We start from the raw sequence: 25,855 nt of genomic DNA, 5'->3' as shown, positions 1-25,855 counted from the left end.
ACAGTATTCAAGGTGCGGTCTCACCATGGAGCGATACAGAGGCATTATGACATTTTCCGTTTTATTCATCATTCCTTTTCTAATAATTCCCAACATTCTGTTTGCTTTTTTGACTGCCGCAGCACACTGAACCGACGATTTCAATGTGTTATCCACTATGACACCTAGATCTCTTTCTTGGGTTGTAGCACCTAATATGGAACCCAACATCGTGTAATTATAGCATGGGTTATTTTTCCCTATGTGCATCACCTTGCACTTATCCACATTAAATTTCATCTGCCATTTGGATGCCCAATTTTCCAGTCTCACAAGGTCTTCCTGCAATTTATCACAATCTGCTTGTGATTTAACTACTCTGAACAATTTTGTGTCATCTGCAAATTTGATTATCTCACTCGTCGTATTTCTTTCCAGATCATTTATAAATATATTGAACAGTAAGGGTCCCAATACAGATCCCTGAGGCACTCCACTGTCCACTCCCTTCCACTGAGAAAATTGCCCATTTAATCCTACTCTCTGTTTCCTGTCTTTTAGCCAATTTGCAATCCACGAAAGGACATCGCCACCTATCCCATGACTTTTTTACTTTTCCTAGAAGCCTCTCATGAGGAACTTTGTCAAACGCCTTCTGAAAATCCAAGTATACTATATCTACCGGTTCACCTTTATCCACATGTTTATTAACTCCTTCAAAAAGTGAAGCAGATTTGTGAGGCAAGACTTGCCCTGGGTAAAGCCATGCTGACTTTGTTCCATTAAACCATGTCTTTCTATATGTTCTGTGATTTTGATGTTTAGAACACTTTCCACTATTTTTCCTGGCACTGAAGTCAGGCTAACCGGTCTGTAGTTTCCCGGATCGCCCCTGGAGCCCTTTTTAAATATTGGGGTTACATTTGCTATCCTCCAGTCTTCAGGTACAATGGATGATTTTAATGATAAGTTACAAATTTTTACTAATAGGTCTGAAATTTCATTTTTTAGTTCCTTCAGAACTCTGGGGTGTATACCATCCGGTCCAGGTGATTTACTACTCTTCAGTTTGTCAATCAGGCCTACCACATCTCCTAGGTTCACCGTGATTTGATTCAGTCCATCTGAATCATTACCCATGAAAACCTTTTCCATTACGGGTACCTCCCCAACATCCTCTGCCCTTGCACCTTAACATTATCATACATAGAAACATAGAAACATAGAAATGACGGCAGAAGAAGACCAAACGACCCATCCAGTCTGCCCAGCAAGCTTCACACATTTTTTCTCTCATACTTATCTGTTTCTTTTAGCTCTTGGTTCTATTTCCCTTCCTCCCCCACCATTAATGTAGAGAGCAGTGATGGAGCTGCATCCAAGTGAAATATCTAGCTTGATTAGTTAGGGGTAATAGGGGTAGTAACCGCCGCAATAAGCAAGCTACACCCATGCTTATTTGTTTTAACCCAGACTATGTTATACAGCCCTTATTGGTTGTTTTTCTTCTCCCCTGCCGTTGAAGCAGAGAGCTATGCTGGATATGCGTGAAGTATCAGTTGTTTTTTTTTCTCCCCTGCCATTGAAGCAGAGAGCTATGCTGGATATGCATCGAAAGTGAAGTATCAGGCACATTTGGTTTGGGGTAGTAACCGCCGTAACAAGCCAGCTACTCCCCGCTTTGTGAGTGTGAATCCTTTTTTCTTCTCCCCTGCCGTTGAAGCTATGCTGGATATGCGTGAAGTATCAGTTTTTCTTTTCCCCTGCCGTTGAAGCAGAGAGCTATGCTGGATATGCGTGAAGTATCAGTTTTTCTTTTCCCCTGCCGTTGGAGCAAAGAGCTATGCTGGATGTGCATCGAAAGTGAAGTATCAGGCACATTTGGTTTGGGGTAGTAACCGCCGTAACAAGCCAGCTACTCCCGGCTTTGTGAGTGCAAATCCTTTTTTCCACATTTCCTCTTGCTGTTGAAGCTTAGAGTGATGTTGGAGTCACAGTAACCATGTGTATGTTTATTGAATAAGGGTATTGTGTCCAGGCAGTAGCCATCATTCTGGCGAGTCACCCACTCTTCACTGGCGGCCTCTTGACTTTATGGATCCACAGTGTTTATCCCACGCCCCTTTGAAGTCCTTCACAGTTCTGGTCTTCACCACTTCCTCCGGAAGGGCATTCCAGGCATCCACCACCCTCTCCGTGAAGAAATACTTCCTGACATTGGTTCTGAATCTTCCTCCCTGGAGCTTCAAATCGTGACCCCTGGTTCTGCTGATTTTTTTCTTATGGTATGCCATCACTTCCTTCATCATGTTTGGATGCCGCCACTAGTTCGCTAACCCTTAATGCTATGAAAAATGCTGTACAAAAAGCGGCTCTGAACAATACAACTTTGAAACTCCCTGTACAGACCTGTTCCGCCGCATACCATAAATGCACCAATATCTCATGTGTTATTGGTTGCCTCTTGTCCCCTTTCCATACCACCTTCCTAGCCCATCCTGCCAACATCTTCTTAACCATGAAATTGTTCAACGGGTCGCCTAACCCTTGCGCTTTTGCGAAGAATGCGAAACCCGCAAGTTGGTTCGTCGTCGCTCTTCTAGACATCCCCTCTTCCTTTGCCCATGCTATGAACCTTGCAATCTGCTTTCCTTCTATCCTTCCCCCTTTCCATCCTTACTCTTGTAGGAATGCCTGCACTCTAGAAAAGCCTTTGCAATAGGCTTTCCATGTCGCAGGAGCAACAGATGCCTTCAGCAGCCCCCATTCGGTATCGTTCCAATCCGCCACAATTGGTTCGGAATTGGGACTCCTTCCTCGTCTGCCTATGGTACCTGTTGATGAAACAGATCCCACTTAGCCCTGGAGAGTGCGTCCGCTACCTGATTATGGATACCGGGTACATGCTTAGCTCTTATTGTCATGTTTGATCGAAAACTCTGGAGTACCACTTCACTCAGTAGTTCCGCTACCTTGGAGCAACGTGCCGCCTGCTAATTAAATACTGTCACTACCGCTTGATTGTCGGACCAGAATATGATCTTTTTGTTGCGTAACTTATGAGCCCAGACTGTGATGGCTACTAGTATTGGGAATAATTCTAAAAATGTTATATTTTTTATCAAGCCGTTTTTTACCCAGTCGTCTAGCCATGGGGCTGCGCACCATGTGCCTTGACAGTATGCCCCTAGTCCCCACCCTCCTGACACGTCTGTATAAATGTCTAAGTCGTGGTTCGACAGTGCCTCGTCCTACCACATTGATGAACCATTGAAGCTGTCTTAAGAATTCTAACCATATCACCATGTCATTTTTTATTGGGTGGGAAATTCTGATATGATGCTGCGGTCGTTTTTCTCCCCTAGTCGCATCTGCCAAGCGCCTCAAAAATGCCCTCCCCATTGGAATTACCCGGCATGCAAAATTCAAACTTCCAATTATCGATTGTATGGAGACCAACGTCAACTTTTTACTTGACAATGCCTGCCTGAGCATATTCCATAACTTGTGCAGTTTCTCGAGCGGTAACCTCGATGTCATTGCCTGCGTATCCAATTCGATACCTAAAAATGATAGTGTAGTTACTGGGCCCTCTGTTTTTTCCCCTACCAACGGAACCCTGAATTCCTCTGCCATTTCTTGGAATGCCAACAATGTTTGTGCACATGTGTCTGTTTGTGCTGGTCCCACAAATAAAAAATCATCAAGGTAATGTGCCACATTACCCTCCCCACTGGAGGAATTTACTGAACATCTCGAAATACGCACAAGAAATGGAACACCCCATCGGCATACATTTGTCAAAGTAGTATGACTCTCTAAAATGGAAACCTAACAGGGGAAAGCTGTCGGGATGTACCAGAAGCAATCTAAAAGCTGACTTGGTGTCTGCCTTTGCCATTAGAGCCCCTTTTCCGCAGCGCCTCACCAGTGCTATGGCCTCGTCGAAAGAGGCGTATTGCACCATGCACACTTCCTCCGGCAGACCATCATTCACCGAGCTCCCTGGCGGGTAGGACAGGTTTTGTATTAATCTAAACTCGCCCTGTTCCTTCTTTGGGACTACCGCCAAGGGTGACAGCATCATGCTCTGGAATGGGGGGTTTGAGAGCGGACCCGCCATCCTGCCCAGTTCGATCTCTCTGTCGACTTTTTGCTGAACTATCTCCACATGTCTAACTACAGAGAATGCATTCCTAGAACTTATTCCCTTAAGCTTCCCCTAAAAAAGTATGATAAAACCTTGACTGAAACCTTCCCTCAGCTGTTTGCTTCCTCTCTTCTTGGGTATATCGCCAACCATTCCATAATAACCGACAAGCGCACTGGTGACGGTTGCCTTGTCATATGGGCTATTGTTTTTCCCTTCCCATTACTCCCGGCCATATGTCCCTGACTCATCTTTGTGCATTTCGTTGCCGGGTGTGGGGCCGCGCACACCGAACATATGTGCTTAAACTAACATTCCTGGAAAGTGCAGCCCGCCTTATTAAAACGCCAGCATACCCTGTTATTGCCATTTTCCCCCCATTGGCTATTACTCGGGGTTGGCTGACCGCTAATGACCTCCCAGCTTTATGCGATGGCCCTGACTCCATGACCTTGCTGGTCATTTGTCGCAACCATAATCCCACGTCCTGTGTTGCCCAGGATAAGTTCCTGTTCTCTTCCATTTTGTCCCTAAACTTTTCATCATAGTTTAGCCAACACCAGCCCTGGTACTCTTTGTACGCTTCTATTATCGAATCTGCGTAACTCAGCATAGGAGCATACTGGGATGGATCCTCCTTCCCTATAACACTAATCATTCTCAAGAGCACCCTAGTCCAGTTAGTTATGGTCTTGGGCACCTTGACCTCCGCCCCTTTTTGTTCCTCTTTTTTCTTTCCTTTCTTTTTCTCTGCTGCCCCTTTCTTTCCTTCTAATATTGAGAATATGTCGATGTATTCTCACTTCCTTATTTTGCTTCGTAAAGCTTTAGGTATGCTCTCCCATAACTGCTAAATTGGGAAGGGCTGCCGCGGGCGCATTTCCTGTCTCGCTATCCCGTGGGGGCCTGACGGGGGTGGCTGCTGATGCTCCACTCCTGTCGGAGTCCCCCTCCGAGGAGCCTTCACTGGAATCATTGTCATTTCTTTTCCTTTTCCCATTCTTGCCTTTAGCATCACCAGATGCTCTGGTTCTTTCTTGACGATTTCCGACTGTCTCTGCTTTCTCCTCTCGTGTTTCTGAGAGGCCCCGGGATGTCCCCGCCTCATTGCTAGTCATGTCAATGGACATTTCAATTTGTGATGTCACTTGCGACAGCGCTCTCTCCTCTGTGCCATCTGGTGTCTCCTTTCTTCTGATTCAGCGTGTTGCCTCCTTCCGCAGCTGTGACACTTGTAGGTGCTGCATACCACGGCAGTAGTACCTGCCACCAAGGGGGGGTACATCGCTGCTTGCCATGGGGCGATGGAGCAAGGATTTCCTTCCTGCCCCCCCCTCTACAAGCGCTCCCTTGGGCTGATGCTGAAGTTCCGTTTTGTCCCATCGTGGGCCACATGGGCCAGCTCCATGGTGGCGTACAAAATAATCCTGCTTCTTGCTGCGCTCTCACCTGGTCTCCGCCACTGCCTCCCTCCATTTTGCCCTCCTTGACAGCCTCCGGTTTCCCTCCGCTCTTGCTTTCCCTCACCTGCTCCTTCCTCTCTTTTGGCGGCGATCCTAGTCTTCCTCGTCCCCTCGCCTTTGCTCCGCCCGGTCTGCGCCCCTTTCCAAAATCTCTTCGTCCCTCCCCTGCATGCTATGGTATCTTCGCCTGCTGTCTTTGGGGCTCTGTCTCTTTTTGCCTCCGGGTCCATCTCCTGGTCTGCCTTGCTCTCCCAGGTGCGCTTCCTCTTTCCCTAGCCATGTTCGTACGGAACAAATAAAGTTTTGTTTTGTTTTTTTTGTTTTTTTTTTTTAACTCACAGTTCAGTTGTAGGGAGGGAGTTCTTTTCTTTTCCGGGCTTATTCTGAGCTGCCTGCTGCCTTCCTTCTTTGGGGCTCTGCCACATGGTCTCCCTGGGCTGCTGCCTTCCTCCTCAGCGCCTCAGCCACGTGGTCTCCCCGAGGCTGCAGAGCCTTGTGTTATTAAAAAAAATGCTGCCTGGCCCTTTAAAAATTCCCCGATCGAGCGTTGGGTCCTCTTTTTGTCTTCCGCATTGCCTGCATGATCTCCGCACTGATTCTCTGCCCCGTGTGGCCTTGAAATCGATATTGCCGCCCTCGGATGTTGTCCTCCTCCTTTGTCCAGGACCCTGCGATTCAAAACGTGAGCGCTGGCTGTGCAGAAGGCCTTGGCACGGCGCTCACGTATGTTTTTAAGGCCCGAAATCTCACAATATTGCGAGGGCCGCGTCACTACGTCCCAGGTGCGCCGCCCCGGTGCCGGCGCCATGCCCCAAAGTGCCGGCCTGACGACGTCACCACGTTACGAGCGCCGGCCCAGCCTGCTCCTAAGCTGTCGGAAGACAGCTTAGGAGCAGGCTGGGCAGCGGGTAAGAAAAGGGGGGGTGGGGGGTCGGCGACCCTCCCGGCAAGCGCCATGTTAGGGGGGCCCTCCCCGCAGGTGCTTGTCGGTCCCATATAAGAATATTAAATATGCTTTTTTTTTTTTTTTTTAAGTCCACCAACTTAGAGGGTTCTTGGATGGCCAAGCTCAAGGAAATCCCACTGTTGAGTTGACATAAAAAGTATAGTCACTAAACATGGGCACCATTATTGAAAAAGCTTTTTGGCTATAATTTTCTTATAATATGCTCGTTTCCAGTTCAGCCCCCCCCTTTATTTGTTATATATTGTTTGGCATGGATAAATACTGTATTTTCAATTATATTTAAATTCGTAGAAATTTTTTTCTCTCTTTCTAATGTATTGTATCCATGTATCTGATTTCTGTAAAATTCTTCTTTGTAAGAAAAGTGAATTATGAAAATAAAAAATAATAAAAAAAAAAATTCCAGTGTATCTTTGCTCTTGCACCAATACGCACGTGTATGGGAGCATGCATGTTCATTTTTAAAATTAGCCTGCATGTTCGTTAAAAATAATCTCAAATCTTGCAGCTCATTTCACAGCCATTTTGTAAGTGTAATAACACTCCAGTGTATGTGCATAAGGTTGCAAGGCGTAGAACATACCCATACTGTTCTCTTTAACATACATTATTGCACATTCATTTAAGCTTAGTAACACATGTTTCATACTAGATAATATGCAAAATGTGCATCAATCCAGTTTGCTGCTTATATCTAATAAATCTCTGCAAATTTGTATTACTGTAGTAGTTATAAAACCAATATCTTGACAAGTTTCTACTGACAATTGTATTTAGTTGTGTTAAAATATAACTTTCCCTCATTTTAAGGGCGCTATGAAGAAGTTTACAGGAATCAACTTTCACTGGCCCAGTTCTTCAAGAATTCAGGTGATGGCTGGCTGTCAGATCATTTCTTTGAGTGTTGCTTCAATTCCGCTAAACATATCAAACTTGATGGTGGGAAAAAGGAAGCTGAATCACATGCAAATCTTGGCCTAGTCAGAGAAAAACATGGTAAGAACCATCCAACCAAGTTTCTTAGCACAGAAATTTGTAAATTTGTTATTCTTCCTCTTTTTTTTGACCTTCAGACACTCCTAACAGCTTGTGCTCACAGTAATGGTTTAGGCTCTGGCAGATAAATTCCAAGAGAACAATATAGAATACTACATAGGAGAATTTTCTTGCCCTTGATATTTTTTGTTGCAAGTAAAGATGTGTTGAAAAATCACAATATTCGATATCCATTGGCCTATGATATGGATATTTACCAGAGTTTATTGAAATTGCAGTACCTGATCTTAATAAAATAATTTAGAAAAATCCAGGAATAATGACATCTCAAATCAGATCGAAATCAATATTTTAATTAATTTTCTGGATATTTTTTTTATTTGTTTATATAGACTTTAAATCATTTACCTGATATAAGGCAAAGGAAATGAGTACAACAGACAAATTCAATAATACTTAAAACAAAATAAAAATGAAAATATTACAAGTCTACAATCAGGGAAATTAAGAGAAATCATATTAAGAAAATTCTAACCTAAAATAAGATGGAAACAATCTTATTTTCTAAGCACCTCCTTCCACAAGAGATTCTGCCATTAGAGATCTACTGGACCTATCCAATATGAACTGTTCAAGATTCAGGGGATCCAAAAAACAAATTTGGTCACTTGAAAACACATTTACAAGGATATTTCAAGTAAAATGATGCACCTAAGTCAATAAAGCTTTGCCAAAGCTGAAGAAAAGCTTTCCTACAGAGCTGAATGGGATGAGAAACATCAGGAAAAAATTGCTTCTGACCTTTATCAGTAGCCAGAGAGAAAAGGAAATAATTTAAAGTTGCTCTGGTAAAGATATTATCACTAGAAGAGCAAAGGAAATTTGATATATCTGCACTCTTGAAGGAGGCAAAGAAATACAAGCCTTCCTCTTCACTATTCATCATGCGCTTAGTTTCTGGTACATAATAACACTGAGTCAAAGAAAACTCTTTATCATGTGAAATCTGTAAAACTTCATAGGCATATTTCTTAAAAAGTTCTATTGAATCCAATAGGAAAATTCTAAAAAAAAAAATTTTTTAGCCTTTATATCAATCTCCAATGACTCTACTTTATTATGAAGAACCAAACTATCTGATATTAGCCCCATGTATAGCTTGGAGCGCAGAAGTTTGATTCCTACGAGAGACAACATTAACCTCCACATTTCCCACTCTTGCCTCCAAGTTAGTCATTTTGGTCTGCACCCCCTCGAGAACTCACAAAGCTGTGATACAGTCCACATTAATGTGGACTCAGTGGGGTAGATTTGCAAAGGGTTACGCGCATAAGCCTCGAAAACCTACCCCTGCTCCCACTGAGCCTATTTTGCATAGGCTCAGCGGCACGCGCAAGTCCGGGATGCGTGTATGTCCCGGGCTTTGAAAAAGCGGCGGGACATACACGCATCCCGCCGCTTTTTCCCCGGACCCCGGGACCCCGGGACCGTCCCCGGACCGCTCCCGGATCGGCTTGGCGCCGATCCGGGAGCGGTCCGGGGACGGTCCCGAGTCCTCCGTCACAGTGGCTGTGCCGGAGGTTCTCACGCCGGCAGCTGGCCGGCGCGCACAAGATACGCCTGCAAGAGGCAGGCGTAAAAAGTAAAATAAGGTGTGGGGGGGATTTAGGTAGGGCTGGGGGGTGGGTTAGATAGGGGAAGGTGGGGGGGGACCGAAAAAAGTTCCCTCCAAGGCCGCACCGATTTCGGAGCGGCCTTGGAGGGAATGGGGAAAGCCATCGGGGCTCCCCTCGGGCTCAGCGCGTGCAAGGTGCACAAGTGTGCACCCCCTTGCGTGCGCCGACCCTGGATTTTATAACATGTGCACAGCAGCGTGTGCATGTTATAAATCTTACGTGCGTCGGGTAGCACGTAAGATTTAAAATCTGGCCCAGTATGTGTAACTACCTGTCATATGTCCCGCAGTTAGATGTCAGCCAAATCTGCATAAGCTTCTTCTGCTTCACCTTCCTGACGGGATAATGGAGGAGACACTGCCACTGGTACAGAGATAGCTCCAGTTCTAGGAACTATCCATAGAAAGTTATTAATGGGCTGTAAGTCTTTATTCCCATTCACTGAAGATGTATCAGTCAGGGAAGGGTATACTGATCTGTGCTCAGAAAATCTCCTGAGCCTATGCTATACATATTCCCCAAAGAGCAGGTGTTAGATGTTGGACATAAATGTCCATAGGACCATGTGCAGTGTTGAGACCAAAGATGAAGACGTTGGTTGCCCTTTCCTTTTTCTTCCCATGGAGTTGAATAGGGGAAAAAATGCTCAAGCCCCTTTGGTGTGCGGCTTCAGCATGCGCCAATGACTGTGTTTGCTATACCCTTGTTGAAAAAGGGTTGTCTGCTCGCCTCAGTATGAACATTGGTATAGGCACCACAGGAAGAGAAAGCCTGTGGAAATTTGCCACACTGGCATGCCACCAGTGATTGCTTTCTTGTTCTTGCAATTTAAGATAGTAAATTTCCAACCAGGCACTTTGGTGAATATGCGTCAGATACATGGTGATTTTATAACTTGCGCTCATGCTATAAATATCCTGAGCACATACACATGTGCTCAACTTTAAGTGGGCGTGCACTTAGCTGCATAAATCCCGATTTCTACCCTGTAAGTAGAGTATTTTATATTGGACGACATCAGTGCCATTGCCAGTTCACCAGTTTGTCCACTGATTCACCTAGTTAAGAGCCAGTTCCTCAAAAACCCCTAGTTTGATGGCCTGCACTTTCCCAGTTACCCCAGACCCTTTAAACCGAGAAGAAATGGCTAATTTTATTTTTTAAGTTAAACCTCCTCCATAGCAGAAGCAAAGATATGCAGCAGTGGATCTGGGCACGTGCCCAGGAGTGTAAGTATTTATGTGCACATCTCTGGTCACGCCTCCAAAATAACCACACCCCACCCAGGCCATGCCCCTTTTTTGAAATCATATGAGATGTGTGTATAGCCTGAGATATCCGTGCAGCTAGATGGCATTTTAAAATTCAGTGGGCATGCACAAGCCCAACTTGTTCATACCTCTCCCAGTTTTGGTGTGTGCTGGGCTTTTTAAAATTAATCTATAAGCACATAAATGTTGGTCCCCACCCCAGAACGCCCCTGACCCATCCCTAATCTGCCCCTTTTTTATGCGAGCAAAGTTATTCATGCACCAGTACTTGTTCGCGTATATGCAAGGTTTATAAAATAGCACTAACATGAAGAAGTGCTATTTATGGATTCATCTGCTAATTTGTACATGTGCATCTCTTAAATTCACCTTTAAGGTTTTTTGGGCATTTATCTAAATTTTCTTTTGTCCCCGCACTCTATTCTGTAGCGGTGTGCTTTTGGTGCCCACAGCCATCAAATCACCATAGTTTGATTTTGCTTCCCTTTTGTTTCAATAATTTTAACCCCACAAACAATGAGAACCCAAAAATGTCATCACATCAAACACACTTACATATAAACATAAAAAATGTTTATTAAGAATAATACATCCTAACTAGACACATAATACTAACTAACTATTCATCATTCAACCCCATTCATTCATTAAAAACATCAATCAATGAACATCATGTAGGCAGTTTTAAATACAAACGTTTTTCCAAAGAAGTAATACAAACGTTTTCCAAAGAAATCACTTTTCAAACAAGTTTAAATAGAAAACATAGAAACATAGAAATGACGGCAGCAGAAGAAGGACCAAACGGCCCATCCAGTCCTGCCCAGCAAGCCTCACACATTTTTTCTCTCCATACTATATGTTTCTCTTAGCTCTTGGTTCTATTTCCCTTCCCACCCCCCACCATTAATTGTAGAGAGCAGTGATGGAGCTGCATCCAAGTGAATGTCTAGCTTGATTAGTTAGGGGTAGTAGGGGTAGTAACCGCCGCAATAAGCAGCTACACCCATGCTTATTTGTTTTACCCAGACTATGTTATACAGCCCTTATTGGTTGTTTTTTCTTTTCCCATGCCGTTGAAAGCAGAGAGAGCTATGCTGGAAATGCGTGATGTATCAGTCTTTCTCCCATGCCGTTGAAGCAGAGAGCCATGCTGGATATGCATCCGAAAGTGAAGTATCAGGCCACCATTTGGTTTGGGGTAGTAACGCCGTAACAAGCCAGCTTTGTGAGTGCGAACCCTTTTTTTCTTCTCCCCTGCCGTTGAAGCAGAGAGCTCTGCTGGGTGTGTGAAGTATCAGTTTTTCTTCAGCCCTGCAGTTGAAGCAGAGAACTATGCTGGATATGCATTGAAAGTGAAGTATCAGGCTTATTTGGTTTGGGGTAGTAAACGCCGTAACAAGCCAGCTACTCCCCTCTTTGTGAGTTGCAAATCCTTTTTTCTCCATATTTTCCTCTTGCTGTTGAAGATTAGAGTGATGTTGGAGTCAACTAGTAACCATGTATATGTTTATTGAATAAGGGTATTGTTTCCAGGCAGTAGCCATCATTCTGGCGAGTCCCCCAATCTTCATTGGCGGCCCTCTTGAATTATGGATCCACAGTGTTTATCCCACGCCCCTTTGAAGTCCTTCACAGTTCTGGTCTTCACCACTTTCCTCCAGAAGGGCATTCCAGGCATCCACCACCCTCTCCGTGAAGAAATACTTCCTGACGTTGGTTCTGAATCTTCCTCCCTGGAGCCTCAAATCGTGACCCCTGGTTCTGCTGATTTTTTTTCCTACGGAAAAGGTTTGTCGTCTGTCTTTGGATCATTAAAACCTTTCAAGTATCTGAAAGTCCTGTATCATATCACCTCTGCTCCTCCTTTCCTCCAGGGTGTACATATTTAGATTCTTCAATCTCTCCTCGTACGTCATCCGATGAAGATCCTCCACCTTCCTGGTCGCCCTTCTCTGTACCGCTTCCATCTTGTCTTTGTCTTTTTGTAGATACGGTCTCCAGAACTGAACACAGTACTCCAGGTGAGGCCTCACCAAGGACCTGTACAAGGGAATAATCACTTCCCTTTTCTTACTCGATATTCCTCTCTCTATGCAGCCCAGCATTCTTCTGGCTTTTGCTATCGCCTTGTCGCATTGTTTCGCAGACTTCATATCATTAGACACTATCACCCCAAGGTCCCTCTCCTGCTCAGTGCACATCAAGTGTTACAGATCACCAAATATATGCTGCTCATCCTAATGTTAAAGCAGGACACTGTCAAACTAATGTTCTTCCACATTTTTCGCCGTATGCACGGCTGTTAACTGCTGCCACACAGTCGTTCATTTAAATCCTTTTCGGCCGTTCACATAGCTGTCCCCCGCCACACTCATGGCTGTTCCCCAACGAAGATCTTCGTTTCACCTGTTTAGCGGGCTTCCTCAGGGAGAACTTCTACCGAGTCTATACGTCCATAACGAATGTTTCAACACCATGAATACTTGCTTTCAACTAAATGTCTTAAAAAACCTTCAGACATGTATAATCTTCTCCGAATATTTATTACCATACATCTAACTGGTTGCACAACTTCAAAATCCGGAAGTGACGAATCCACTTCCCATTTTCACCCTTTTGTTTCAGCCAAAGGTGTCTGGTGTGTTTGTGATGCCCCCTATATGCAAAGGCTATGTCTATCTTGGCCGCCCATCGATAGACAGATCTATGACTGAGGGTATTGCATGATGTCCATAGGAGACGCAAATTTATCACCATGACCCTGAAAGGATGCTAGTCCTGACTGTAAATCATGAAAGCATTTTGGGCACCGGAAGACTGATCCATTGACAACAGCATTGGAGGCATCAACATTAAAGGACTTCAAAGTTGCATCATGGAGGGACCATCAGTTCCCTCTGCGCTACCAACAAATATGGAACCCGGAGATAGGCCTCTGTCGGATTCTTCCCAATCATAAAAGGCAGTGGGTTCTCTCTTTGACAACAGCATCAAGGAGATCAGATGCCAAGCATCAAGGGAAGCTGAAGAAACATTGTCGCTACCATTGTCTGCGCTACCAACAAATATGGAACCCGGAGATAGGCCTCTGTCGGATTCTTCCCAATCATAAAAGGCAGTGGGTTCTCTCTTTGACAACAGCATCAAGGAGATCAGATGCCAAGCATCAAGGGAAGCTGAAGAAACATTGTCGGTGCTTGAGTCTGGCACATGCTGAGAACCCCCCTAAATGTTTGGATGGTGAGGAGAACTCATCCTTTAAGAAGGCTAGGAACTCACGAAGACTTCCACCAGCCAGGTGTCTGCTACCAATCCATTTCTCGATTACAAAGAGGGATATGGTCACCCTCTCCTGTCTCCCAATTGGTGTTGGCAGAGATTATCTTCAAGGTGGAAGATCCAGCAGATCTTGCAGAATGCACTGCAGGGCCTCAGTGCCACGGCATCAAGGATACAGTGGCAGACACCGATGATCCTCGAGCTGCTAGTCAATTCCTTATGGGTGCTTGACAGGGAAGCATCAGCATTGGTACCAGATCTAATGCCCGACATGATGTTAATTTATTCATTTCTTCACTGACTGCTGATTGGGTGCCTCCCTTGTCAGCTGTCATTGAAAGGACCAATTCCCTTACAGAAGGCTGGCCTTCAAGAATTCTGGGACTGATCCTTTCACTTCCATGTCACAGTGGAGGGACCGATCACCTGCTAGAAAGGGAGGGAAGAGCACAGGGGAGAAGTCTTCTCTAGCTGGACTTGCTGGGTACGTGTTCAGAGCTTTTTTCGGCAAAGTAGGGAGGAGGTACTGGACCCTAGACCCGGAGGGAGGGTTTTGCATTGGGAAGGATGGAAGAAGACTGCCAGCTCGACCAAGCTACCCAGACTATAAGGATTTTGCATTGGGATGGAGGTAAGATGAGTTGCTGGCTCGGCCATTTACTGGGTGTTAATAGCCCATGTTCATTCAAAGAGGCAGGGAAACATGGTTTTTGTTTTGTTTTGTTTATTTTGCAAATAGATCAGGAACAAAAAAAAAGTGTTTTCAGTTTAGTGCACTTTTTATTTTTTTTTACACATGCATATCATTACCTTCCTGCATCCCACGAGGACCCAAGGATTTGATGTGCATGTTTAAATAAAATCCTTACTAAAATCAAACTCCAGTTTTAGCACTCCTTTTATTATATCGTCCCCAAAGAATCAGTGATACTTTCTAGTACACGACTAATAATTTTTTTAAAAGTGCACCCTTATTTCCATTAAAAGGAAGATAATACACTTTAGCCAAAGATGGCATAGAAGTCTCAGGTATTAACAAAATTTCTTTCAGGTAATTAAAAAATAAAGGGTCTGTTATTCAAAGCACGTTCAGCGCTATTTAGCCATTCAGAGGCTGCCACTTACTGGAATAAGTCCCTTATGTACCTAAAAGTTACACACACAAAAAGTAGGCCGTGTACTGGGCGGTTTCGGGGTGGGAGCGAGTTAGCTGTATAACTTATATGCCTATCTACCAATATTCAGAGTTAGCTGTATAAGTATACGTGTAAGTTTAGTTACGCCAAAAATCAGGTCTAAAACTTAGCCGAGTAGATTTATCTTATATATATGTGTATATTCATTGGCTTTGCTAAGCCACTGAATATACATTGTAACTTAGCTGGATAAGTACTAACTGGCTAAGTTACCCCAAAATCTTGCCCATTGACATTTGCCACTTTGTTAAAATTTATCAGACATAAATTTCTATTTTTTTTTTTTTTAATACTTTCAGAATTGTATATTTAGGTAGCTACTGTCCTTAAATAAGTGATTCACACTATTCAGTGAAGAGGAGCATCGATCTCCAATATTTCTTGATATAACAACACTTATCACCTCTTGAGTTTAGAGATTTGAAGAGAGGTATGCTTCAAAATGATGACATATCCATCCTTTTACTTTTTAAATCTGGTTAAAATTAGGGCCTGTGTTTCATAGCTTGACTTTCTAACACCAAGTCATGGCTTCCCCTAAAATACACTTACCAACTGATAGGCCCTACAGCGTGATCCACTGCATCTAAACATCCTGGTTTTGCATTATCTGCATAGCTTCCACTACAGTAATGCTTCCGATGCTTCCCTTTCTTTCTTCCTTGCTGTTCCTGGACTCCTTCCTCTCTTTCTCTCCTTTTTCTTTCTTTCTTTCATCTTCCCTCTCTTTGCCTCTACTGCTGCAGCTATATTAGAAAAAAAGACTCCATGTTTGTGAAAAGGTCAAGTTCATTATAATTTATAGCATGTCCATGGCCATATTTACATAGGGAACTATGATGCATTTCTTGTGAGGTAATGCCATATTGTACTTCAGCATATCTAGCTTGTAGTTTGAACCAAATGTGCCTGCTTCAGAGCTTGAAATATGTCCATCTATTACCACTGGAGTGTCTTATTGTGCCTGGAAATGAGCAACAGGACCGCCTTTCTATGATTGACAAGTGATACAGTGCGAGTGAATTTCTGCTTTGCAATAAATATTAGTAGTCTTCATTTGGAATTTCATCTACTTCCTAGCAAGTAAATATGGGACACTCTAAAAGGCACTTCAGGATCTTTCTTATTTACACAAAATATTTTGTAGCTATTTCACTGGGTTGTATGTTTGTATCCCTTCCTTTGCCCTCCAGCATAGACATTTACTTACGTACTTTATCATATACATGGAAAAGAGCTTTAGGAGTATGCTATGGGCCTCTGGATGCCTGCAGCTAATTTTGAAACTGTTTATAAATCAAGATCATAATGTGATTAGGGCTCTATTTATTTTTGTTTTTCATCCGTGTGTGGCACTGTCCGGATAATGCTAAGCTTGTACAATTAACCATGGGGAGGGCAATTTCAAAGCCATTTCTGATCATAAAACAGTGTTTTGTAGGGATGTGCATTCGTTGCTCCATTCATTCCGTTTGGTGCAGTGGTACGCATATACCTCGCGGATTTATAGTACATGTGTAAGAATGGATGGTACGCGTGTAACTCATTAATAAACGTATGCGTCTTCTATCTGTTTTATGCTCGTACTATTGATCTGTGAAATATGTGCGTACCGCAGCAACGAATGCGCATCCCTGGTTTTTTACTCACAAAAATGGAGACTTTCAAATTGCCTACCCTATCTGTGTAAATGTACACGCATACAGCCAGTACATGCATACTTTTATATGCAAAGGAGGTAACTTTCAAAAGGATTCACACATACAAAACTGGGTTTATGAAAATTGCTACTTCTACTTCCAAGAGCAGAGGTGTTCCTGGGGATGGAGTCTGGGCTGGGTTAGAGCTCGTGCACGTACGCACATAGGTAATTTTAAAAGGAGTTGCATGTGTAAATTTAACATACTTTCGTAGCAATTAAAAAAAGCCATTTGCCGCACAAGGACGGTAACTTTCAAATCGGCATGCAGGCACACTTTGGCACGTGTGCATCGATGCGTTCTCAGGTACGCAGCCATTTTATAACGTGCATATATATATGCGCACATGTTATAAAATAGCCTGGCCGTGCAAATACGTGTGCCAAATTTTAAGTCAGCCTGCGCATGTGAAAGCATGCCGACTTGCTTCTATTGAGTAAACCGGGAGATTTAAAATTGGTGCGCACTAACACTTTTCCCAGTTCTACCAATTCATCCCCAGTTAGCCCAGTCAAGAGAAAAGTCCTCCAAATCCCCCTAGTTTAATAGTCTTCATCTCCCCCCCCCCCCCACCCAGTTAGCCCAAACCCTTAAAACCTCACACATCTGCCTAGTTTTCTTTATTTTTTACTTACACATCATCATCCATAGCAAAAGTAAATTTACACGGCAGGGGTCCTCGGCGCTCGTTAGATCGTGTCAGTATTTACGAACACCTCTCTGCTTCATGCCCCGCCCCTTTTTGAAAACTTTCGCGATGTGTGTGCTGCGGGAGACGTGCATAACTCGGCGGCCTTTAAAATCTGTTTGGTGCAAGCGAGCTTGACTTATTCATGCATCCCCTAATTAATGTGTGCGCTGGGCTTTTAAAATACGGCTCTAAATACTACTTCCAGCAGATCTTTTATATATATTGTACTCTCTAATAATGTATTCTGAAAGATGTCCGGGGGGTTATAAATTAAGGTGGACTAGAATATATTCAAAGGCTTATTGTTCTTTTTGGTTGTTTTAAACATTAGTGTAATATTTCCTTTCAGTTAAAATCATCAATTTAGGGTTAAATGTGCTTTCTATGTATACCATTGCACTTGAGGAAGCATTACTTTCAGACATGTCAGTTTATTTTCTTACTTATTTATTTTACACTAGAAAAAAAGTACATGCTGATAGAAAAGGTAAGAATTACTACTCTCAGTAAGGCTGATACATGAAGCTGGAGCAGGGAAGTCGGCGTATCTTGCAAATTGTGACACTTTAAATTACCCGAGCAATACTGCAAGCAATCCTTTGACCTAATTAAAGTTCCACGTATTTAATGTGGGTATAGGTATATAGTCAATTATTTATTTTAATTTTATTTCAAGCTAGTGAGCGCACTGTCTTTATTTCTTTTGTTGAAAACTTTAGATTTGCCTGCTGTTTTCCTTAAGTGGAGTAACTTTTTTTTTTTTTTCTCTACTAGTAATCAATGCACTGCTGAATGAGTTCATTTTAATGCACTCAATCATGCCTCTAATGTTCGTAGCTTACGGGCGCAAGCATCAGTAATGCCGGAATGTTATATGGCTTAGGTTTGGGCCATTTCATAAAATATTCATGGAATCAAAAATGTGCATCAAAATAGCAGCTGGGAGAATTACATTTATGTGCCTGCATTTATGGCAGCTTCACATTTAAGCCCATTTGTGTTAATATCTAGTCAATCTTTTACGATAAAAAAAAAATGGTGGAGATCATATACATTCTCTGTTGCTTAATATTTATTCAAGACATCTTTCTGTGATATGGCAAAAATGTATGATTTTTTTGTGTTGAGGTTTTGTAAAAAAAGGTGTCAAAGTACATTTGGATGGAAACAAAGATTATTTAACTTCATAACAATATCTGTTCTTTTCACAGTGTATGTCATGCAGTTTTCTTTTTTTTTTTTTTATTACTTCAGGACTGCTCTTTTGGTGGGGGTATAGGTAATGTATACCTCTGTCAGTGACCTCATTTTTAAAACAGTAGTACTAAGGAGTAGGAGGGGGGTGGAAAATGTCATGCGTAGTTTGTACCTAGTTTTCAAAGGGAAATATGTGCTTACTTTCCCTTTGAAAATTGATTTTGAACTTGCTTTTTGAGGGGGGTGAAATCTCAATGGAAAATAACGCATGGACGTTTGAAAATACAGCTTACATGCATTATTTTACTTCCCTACCGTCTAGCTCAGAGTATGCACGCTGTGGAAGACTGTGCGTACTTTTAGGCAGATTGAAGGAGAAGGTCGTTTTCAGACTGCCGTTTTGCCTGAGTAAATTGCAATTTCCTTTCTAAGCGGCTTTGAAAATTGCCTTCTAGATTTCACAAGATTTGCTTGCATCATGACTTTGTTGCTGCCTTTTTCTTTCATATTTCTAGGTTTCCTTTTTTATTTATCCTAATATACTGTATTTTCTTTTGTATTTTAAATGTTGAAAAAATATAATTATGACTAGATTTTTTTTTCTGGACCAACTTTTCAGCTATTCTTTCTGCATTGATACTTTACATGTAGCAATAATGGCACATAGAATAATGGGCACATTAATATTACACAGATTTGTTTATTCATTAAAGTGAGAATAGCCAAGAAGAAGCTTCTCATATGTAAAATAAAAGTTAAATGTACCTGTAATGCGAAGATTAATTTTAAGTGTTACTTCTGATTTTAATTGGACACTTTCAGTTGAAGTATAGAACAGCAGACTGTGAGGTCTAACAGTAATCCTTTGTACTATTGGTTATACCGCAGTAACATAGGCAGTTATTGGCTCTCTGTGATGTCTCCTGCTGGGCTCCAAAATACAAGTATACTATATCAGACAACAAAAGCATTTCTTAGATGTATGGGTTTAGTGACTATCATAAAAAATTTAATTTAAACAATCGTGCTATACATTTTTAGGAGCCATTAAATACCTTTCTAAAAAAAAGTTAAAGTATTTTTTTAGTTTTTAGAACTTTAAGCGCTTCTTTCAATTGAAATACAGTGATGCAGGAAGCTATTTCCAGTCAATTATATGTGAGCGATTGTCTACTTTCATAGAGATTGACAATATAACAAAGGAGAGTTATAGTTCAAACAACTTGAAACAGCAACATTAGGAGTTAAATTAATATCTTTTTCAATAAAATGACCTGTTTGCCATCAAAAAAATCTATATCAGTTGTTCACAATGCATGGTGTGTAGTCTTAAGTATTCACACGTAGGGAGAGATTTTTAACTTGAGCACTATTGAAACAACTCCCCTCACTCATAATCGATCAAAGTAAAACCTTTGGGCCTGATTTTAAAAAGCATTTACTCAAATAAAATGGGTTTTACTCGAGTAAATGCACTTTACTCGAGTAAGTGGGCTTTTTCAAAATTGCTACAATGTGCTATTTAATTGTGCAAAGGATTTACTCTTGTGAGCGCACTTTAGTAAATGGCTTTTGAAAATTACTATGATAGTATGTTACATTTACTTGCATATGTCCTTTGAGAGTAACTTTCAAACAACTCCATGCTGCCATGTATATAGCCATGCAGAGATCTGCGATAGTATTTTATAACCCGTGGATATCCGATATGTGTCCAAGGTTGGAGAAATACTGTGAAATATTAGAAGTGCATAGTTTGAGATGTGTGGTAGTAGAGAGTGCATGCTGAATTTGGGTATACTGTATGGCAGTAGAGAGTAAATTCAACAACAGAGAGAGAGAAGGGCTTAGCTGTAGAATACAACAAGCAAGAGGTGTGGAGCTTAGTTTTCATATATGTACAGTAGAGAGTACAGTGGGCAATACAGAGAGATAGGGACAGAGCTGGAGAATACAAGGAGCGAGAGGGGCAGAGCACAATGTATACCAGTAATGCAGGAGTGGGGCAACTTTCCTCTTTATTATAATTCGACGTGTATCTCTACCCCACAACATATATGCAGGTTTAAACTTGAATACATGAAATGCATTCATAGAATGTACTTTTCCTACCTATTTTAAAAACATATGCGCATATATTTTACACGCAAAAATAAAGTAGGACTTACTCGCATACAGTCTCATTTATTTTATTTAATTATGACATTTATAAATGGCTTTCCAGTTTTTACAATAAAAGCTTCCAAAACAACGAACAAAACAAATAACATAAAACATAAAATCATAAAACCAAACAAAACATCCTCCAAGCCATGGAAAGAGCTAACATTGCTTATAAGATACTTCTGATTTATGGTAATTTTAGATGTAGCATTCTAGGAGATGACTCATATATAAAATTACTGATGAGAATACAAAAGCAATCATACCTGGGACAACATCACCCAAAGTTTTACTTGGCGATGGAACCACATAAGATATTTCTCTTCCCTAATCGGTGGAAGAAGTTCATTCCAAATCTTAGGGATTATCTTATTTTATTTATTTATTTATATTTATATTCCGCTTTTGCAACCTTTTTTTTTCACAGCGCTTAAAGCGGATTACATTCAGGTATTGGAGGTATTTCCCTATCCCCAGAGGGCTTACAATCTAACAGGGTCATTTATCAAATAGCGTTATGGCATTTTCGCATGCGTTAAGAACCTTTAATGCATGCGAAAACGCCTTAACGCATGCGAAAACGCCTTAATGCATGCGATAGCACCATAATGCATGGTGCCCTGCAAATCAGAAAAAGAGGAGGAGTTAGGGGTGGGAGTGGGCTGGGTTCACCATTTTGCGAAACCCTATCGCATGGCTTTAATGCCGATTTTAGCTACACCTTTTTCAGTAGCGTTAAGCCGTGTGATAGGTTGCGTTAAGGCTTTATCGCATGTTGCGATGTATTCTCAAATGCTGGTTTTAGTAGTTATTTAGCTCCCGGAGCACCGGGCTAGCTATCAAGGCTGTCTTAGAGAGAGAGAGAGATACTGACTGACTAGCTGTAATGCCCTCACACTAGATAGGTATTTATATCTCTATGGGAGGCCCATCTATTAACTCGAGGTGAGGTTTAGGTATTAGTGTAGAGGTTAGGGTCCACTTTGACATTCAAAGTGAGATGTACGAACAGAACCGTGCTCTCTCGTGAAGATTTGATGACCTTTAGAGTGAGGAAACTCACTGAAAGATGAGATTTGTGCAATGTTCTCTCAACCTAGCTTGATGTTACCCAGGTAGAGAGTCCATCAAGCTAGGCTGAGAGAACATTGCACAAATCTCATCTTCAGTGAGTTTCCTCACTCCAAAGGTCATCAAATCTTCACAAGGGAGCAATGTTCTCTCAGCCTAGCTTGATGGACTCTCTACCTGGGTAACATCAAGCTAGGTTGAGAGAACATTGCACAAATCTCATCTTTGAGTGAGTTTCCTCACTCAGAAGGTCATCAGATTTTCACAAGAGAGCACTGTTCTGTTCGTACGTCTCACTTTGAATATCAAAGTATATAAATACATATCTAGTGTGAGGGCATTATGGCTAGGCTCTCTCTCTCTCTCTCCCTCCTCAGTGGCCCTGATGGTAAACATGGTCCCCCCAGTGGTTGTATATAGGATATACCACAATTCTGGCACTTATCTCAAAGTGAGAAAAAGTTATCGCAGTTTGCGGTAAAAGCAAGTTTGCTTACCGTAAACGGTGTTTCAGTAGATAGCAGGATGAATTAGCCATGCTGTCTGGGAGTGTCGTCGTGCGACCGGCAGGCGGAGCTTCTCCTAGAGTGCAGAGTTTTGAACTCTGTGCATCTGCGCGTTGAGGTTCCCACACGATTGCTTGGTTTACCTTAGTCTCTTGTTTCAAAGCGAGAAGAATATAGAACGTAAAAAGTATTTTGTGTATTTGTGCAGACTGTCTAGGGAGGTGGGTGGGATCGCATGGCTAATTCATCCTGCTATCTACGGAAACACCGTTTATGGTAAGCAAACTTGCTTTTTCCTGGTGATAGCAGGCTGAATTAGCCATGCTGTCTGGGAGTCCCAAGCCCCCGGGTGATGTCTAGATGTTTGTTTGTAGGTTAGGACACCGCCCGTAAGTCTTTATACAGTAGACAGTCTTATCTTTATGTCATGGTTGACAGGATTGCCGAGCCCATGACCGCATCAGAAGCGCTTTGCTGTTGTAAGCAGTAGTGAACAGTGAAAGTATGTAAAGAAGACCAAGTTGCTGCTTTGCAAATGTCTATCAGTGAAATGTTTCTGTAATGGGCGACTGATGTTGCAGTTGCTCTTATTTGGTATGCCTTTTGTGTCATTTGTAGTGGTAGATTACGCTTATTGTAGCAAAAGGTAATGCATTGGGACAGCCAACTAGCCAAAGTCCTTTTTGAGACTGGTTGGTGAGGAGAGTTTGGGTTAAAAGAGAGGGATAACTGAGATGGTCTGGATTCCGAATGAGTTCTTTGTTTGTAATAAGCCAGTGCCCTTTTACAGTCCAAGGTGTGGGGAAGTTTATCTCTGTCTTTCTGATGAAGTTTTGGCTTGAAAATCGGTAGAGTAATGGTCTGATTGATATGAAACGCCGGTACCACTTCGGAAGGAAGGTGGGATGAGGACAAAGTGTGACTTGTTATGAAAGAATTGTAAATACGGGGAGTAGTGAACTAGGACTTGTAATTCGCTTACTCTCCTTGCTGATATTACTGCTACTAGGAAAACTGTTTTCCAAGTGAGGTATTTGATATGACAGGCATCTAGAGGTTTGAAAGGAGGTAACATTAGTTGTTCCAGTACAATATTGAGATTCCATGGTACTGGCGGCTTTGTGACCGGTGGTCTCAGATGTAGAATACCACGCAAGAATCTGGAGATTAAAGGGTGGTTGGAAATAGGTAGTCCATTTTGAGTATTGTGAAAAGCTGCAATTGCGCTAACATGTACTCTAACCGAGGCGTATGCGAGACCCGCTGCGAAGAGAGTATGGAGATATTCTAGAAGATGTGTTATCTTTGTAGAGAAAGGGTCTAGGTTTTTTGGTCTGCATCAGTCAGCATACCGATGCCATTTTCCCGCATAGTTTTGCCTGGTGGACAGCTTTCTGGATTCAATGAGAACTTATTCAAGTTGAGATGAGAGTCCCAGGTAATTTAGTACGTGCCTTTCAATCTCCATGCTGTCAGATAGAGGGATTGATGCATTGGATGAAGAAGGGATCCCCCTCCTGAGTTAGGAGTCGAGGATGGTTTTCTAGTAGAATCGGTGTGCGAATGGATAGTCGCTTGAGATATGGATACCATGGTTGCCTCGGCCAAGATGGGGCTATGAGTATCATGTCCGCTGCATCTGTGATGCATTTTTGTATTGTTCTGGAAATTAGTGGAATGGGAGGGTAAGCGTAAAGCAGGCCCTCCCTCCATGAAATAAGGAAAGCATCTGGAGCGTAACGAAGTTTGCTGTGGTAGATGGAGCAAAATGTCCGAGTTTGTCGGTTGTTCTCTGTGGCAAACAGATCTATTGTTGGAAATCCCCACTGATGGAATATGTTGGCCACTACATCCCGGTTCAAAGTCCATTCGTGTGGATGGAAAATTCTGCTGAGGCGATCCGCTGTTACATTGTCGAGACCGGGAAGGTAAGTGGCTTGTATCAAGACTTGATTGGATACTGCCCACGTCAGAATGCGAAGCGTTTCTCGACCGAGGATCCAAGAACCTGACCCTCCTTCTTTGTTTATATAAAACATGGCTACTTGGTTGTCCATTATACCATGATATGTTTTCCCCGAAGAGTGGTCGAGAAGGTTTGAAGTGCTTTCCAAATGGCTCGAAGTTCGAGGAGATTGATTTGAAAATTGGACTCCCGTAGAGACCAACGGCCCTGAGTCTTTACGTTGTTTAGATGGGCTCCCCAGCCTTTCTGTGAGGCATCCGTAGTGAGAGTGACTTGATAAGGTGGTCGCTGGAATGGTGCTCTTGAGTTCAGGTGGTTGATATTTATCCACCATTGAATGTCTGTTCGCATTTGTCTGGTGAGGCATACTCTGGTTGACAGTGGTTGTCAGAACTGTGACACTGGTTCTTGAGACCCCATTGTAGGCGACGCATGTGGAGTCTTGTGTATGGGACTACATGGATGGCTGCTGCCATATGCCCAACAGTTGAAGAATTTGTTATGCCGATGCCTGTAATTGATTGAACAGACGTTGAGCCAGAGAGGACAGAGTTTGTATCCTGTCGTGTGGTAGGTACGCCCTCTGATGTACCGTGTTGATGAGGGCTCCAATGAACTGTAGAACTTGCATAGGTTGAAGATGGAATTTTTCGTAATTGATTATGAGTCCCAGCTTTTGAAGACAATTGATTGTTTGGAATGCGTGAGTCTTTAAGGTAGTCTGATCCGAGGCTACCAGCAGCCAGTCGTCGAGATAGGGAAAAATCTGTATCGAGAGTTGGCAGAGATGAGCCACCACTACCGCTAAGCATTTCGTTAACACCCTCTGGGCTGAGGAAAGGCCAAAGGTGGAAGTACTTTGAACTGATAATGGATGTTCTGAATTTTGAAACAAAGGTATTGCCAGGAGGAAGGGTGCATGGGTATATGGGAATAAGCATCCTTCAGGTCTATGGAGCATAGCCAGACGTTGGGTTGCAGGAGGGGTAGGATACTCTTGAGAGATGTCATCTTGAATTTCTCTTTTTGAATGTGTTTGCTGAGATTTCTCAAATCTATGATGGGTCGAAGGCCTCTTGACTTTTTTGGAATGAGAAAGTATGGGGAGTAAAATCCCTGATTTTTTTAGTGAATTTGGAAGAATTCAGATGGAATTCTACACCTGCAGACTGACTAACTGTTCCTGTAGATCTGTTGAATAATTTGATGTGATCTTGAGAGGAGAAATTTGTGGAAGTGCAGGAAGAGTTAATAGATTTAATCGGTAACCTTCTTTTATAATGTTTAGCACCCAGCGATCCGAAGTAATGTTCTCCCAGCTGGAATAAAAGAGCTGAAGGCGGCCCCCTATGTAATGGGGTGGAGGTGGCTCTGGGTAACTCAAAAAGACTGTGCTGGTTTTGGTGGTGCTGCTAGAGTTGGTTTTGGTGGACGTGGTTGGCGAGGTCGCCCACGAGACGCCTGCGGTTGTGGTTGGTATCGTTGGTGCTGATAATACTGAGATCTATACATTTTGTACAATCTAAAGGAGGCCCTTCCATAAGGTCGTCTTCGGTATGAAGGATAAAATCTCTTAGAAGA

General features: G+C 42.5%; 1 protein-coding gene across 3 annotated transcripts in view; it reads left to right on the top strand.

Annotated features, from left to right (window-relative positions):
• TTC29 (tetratricopeptide repeat domain 29) overlaps positions 1-25,855 on the top strand; it is a 495,923-nt gene that overhangs the window by 174,996 nt on the left and 295,072 nt on the right. For all 3 annotated transcript variants that reach the window (XM_029603106.1, XM_029603173.1, XM_029603232.1), the window contains exon 5: positions 7,370-7,555. In XM_029603106.1, the coding sequence (XP_029458966.1) occupies positions 7,370-7,555 (186 nt within the window). The remainder of the gene's footprint in view (positions 1-7,369; positions 7,556-25,855) is intronic.

This window comes from Rhinatrema bivittatum, chromosome 1 (genome assembly GCF_901001135.1).
Source record: "Rhinatrema bivittatum chromosome 1, aRhiBiv1.1, whole genome shotgun sequence".
NCBI classification, from domain to species: domain Eukaryota; kingdom Metazoa; phylum Chordata; class Amphibia; order Gymnophiona; family Rhinatrematidae; genus Rhinatrema; species Rhinatrema bivittatum.
Note: the sequence above shows the minus strand (reverse complement) of the source record. Positions and strands in the feature narration are given on the sequence as shown.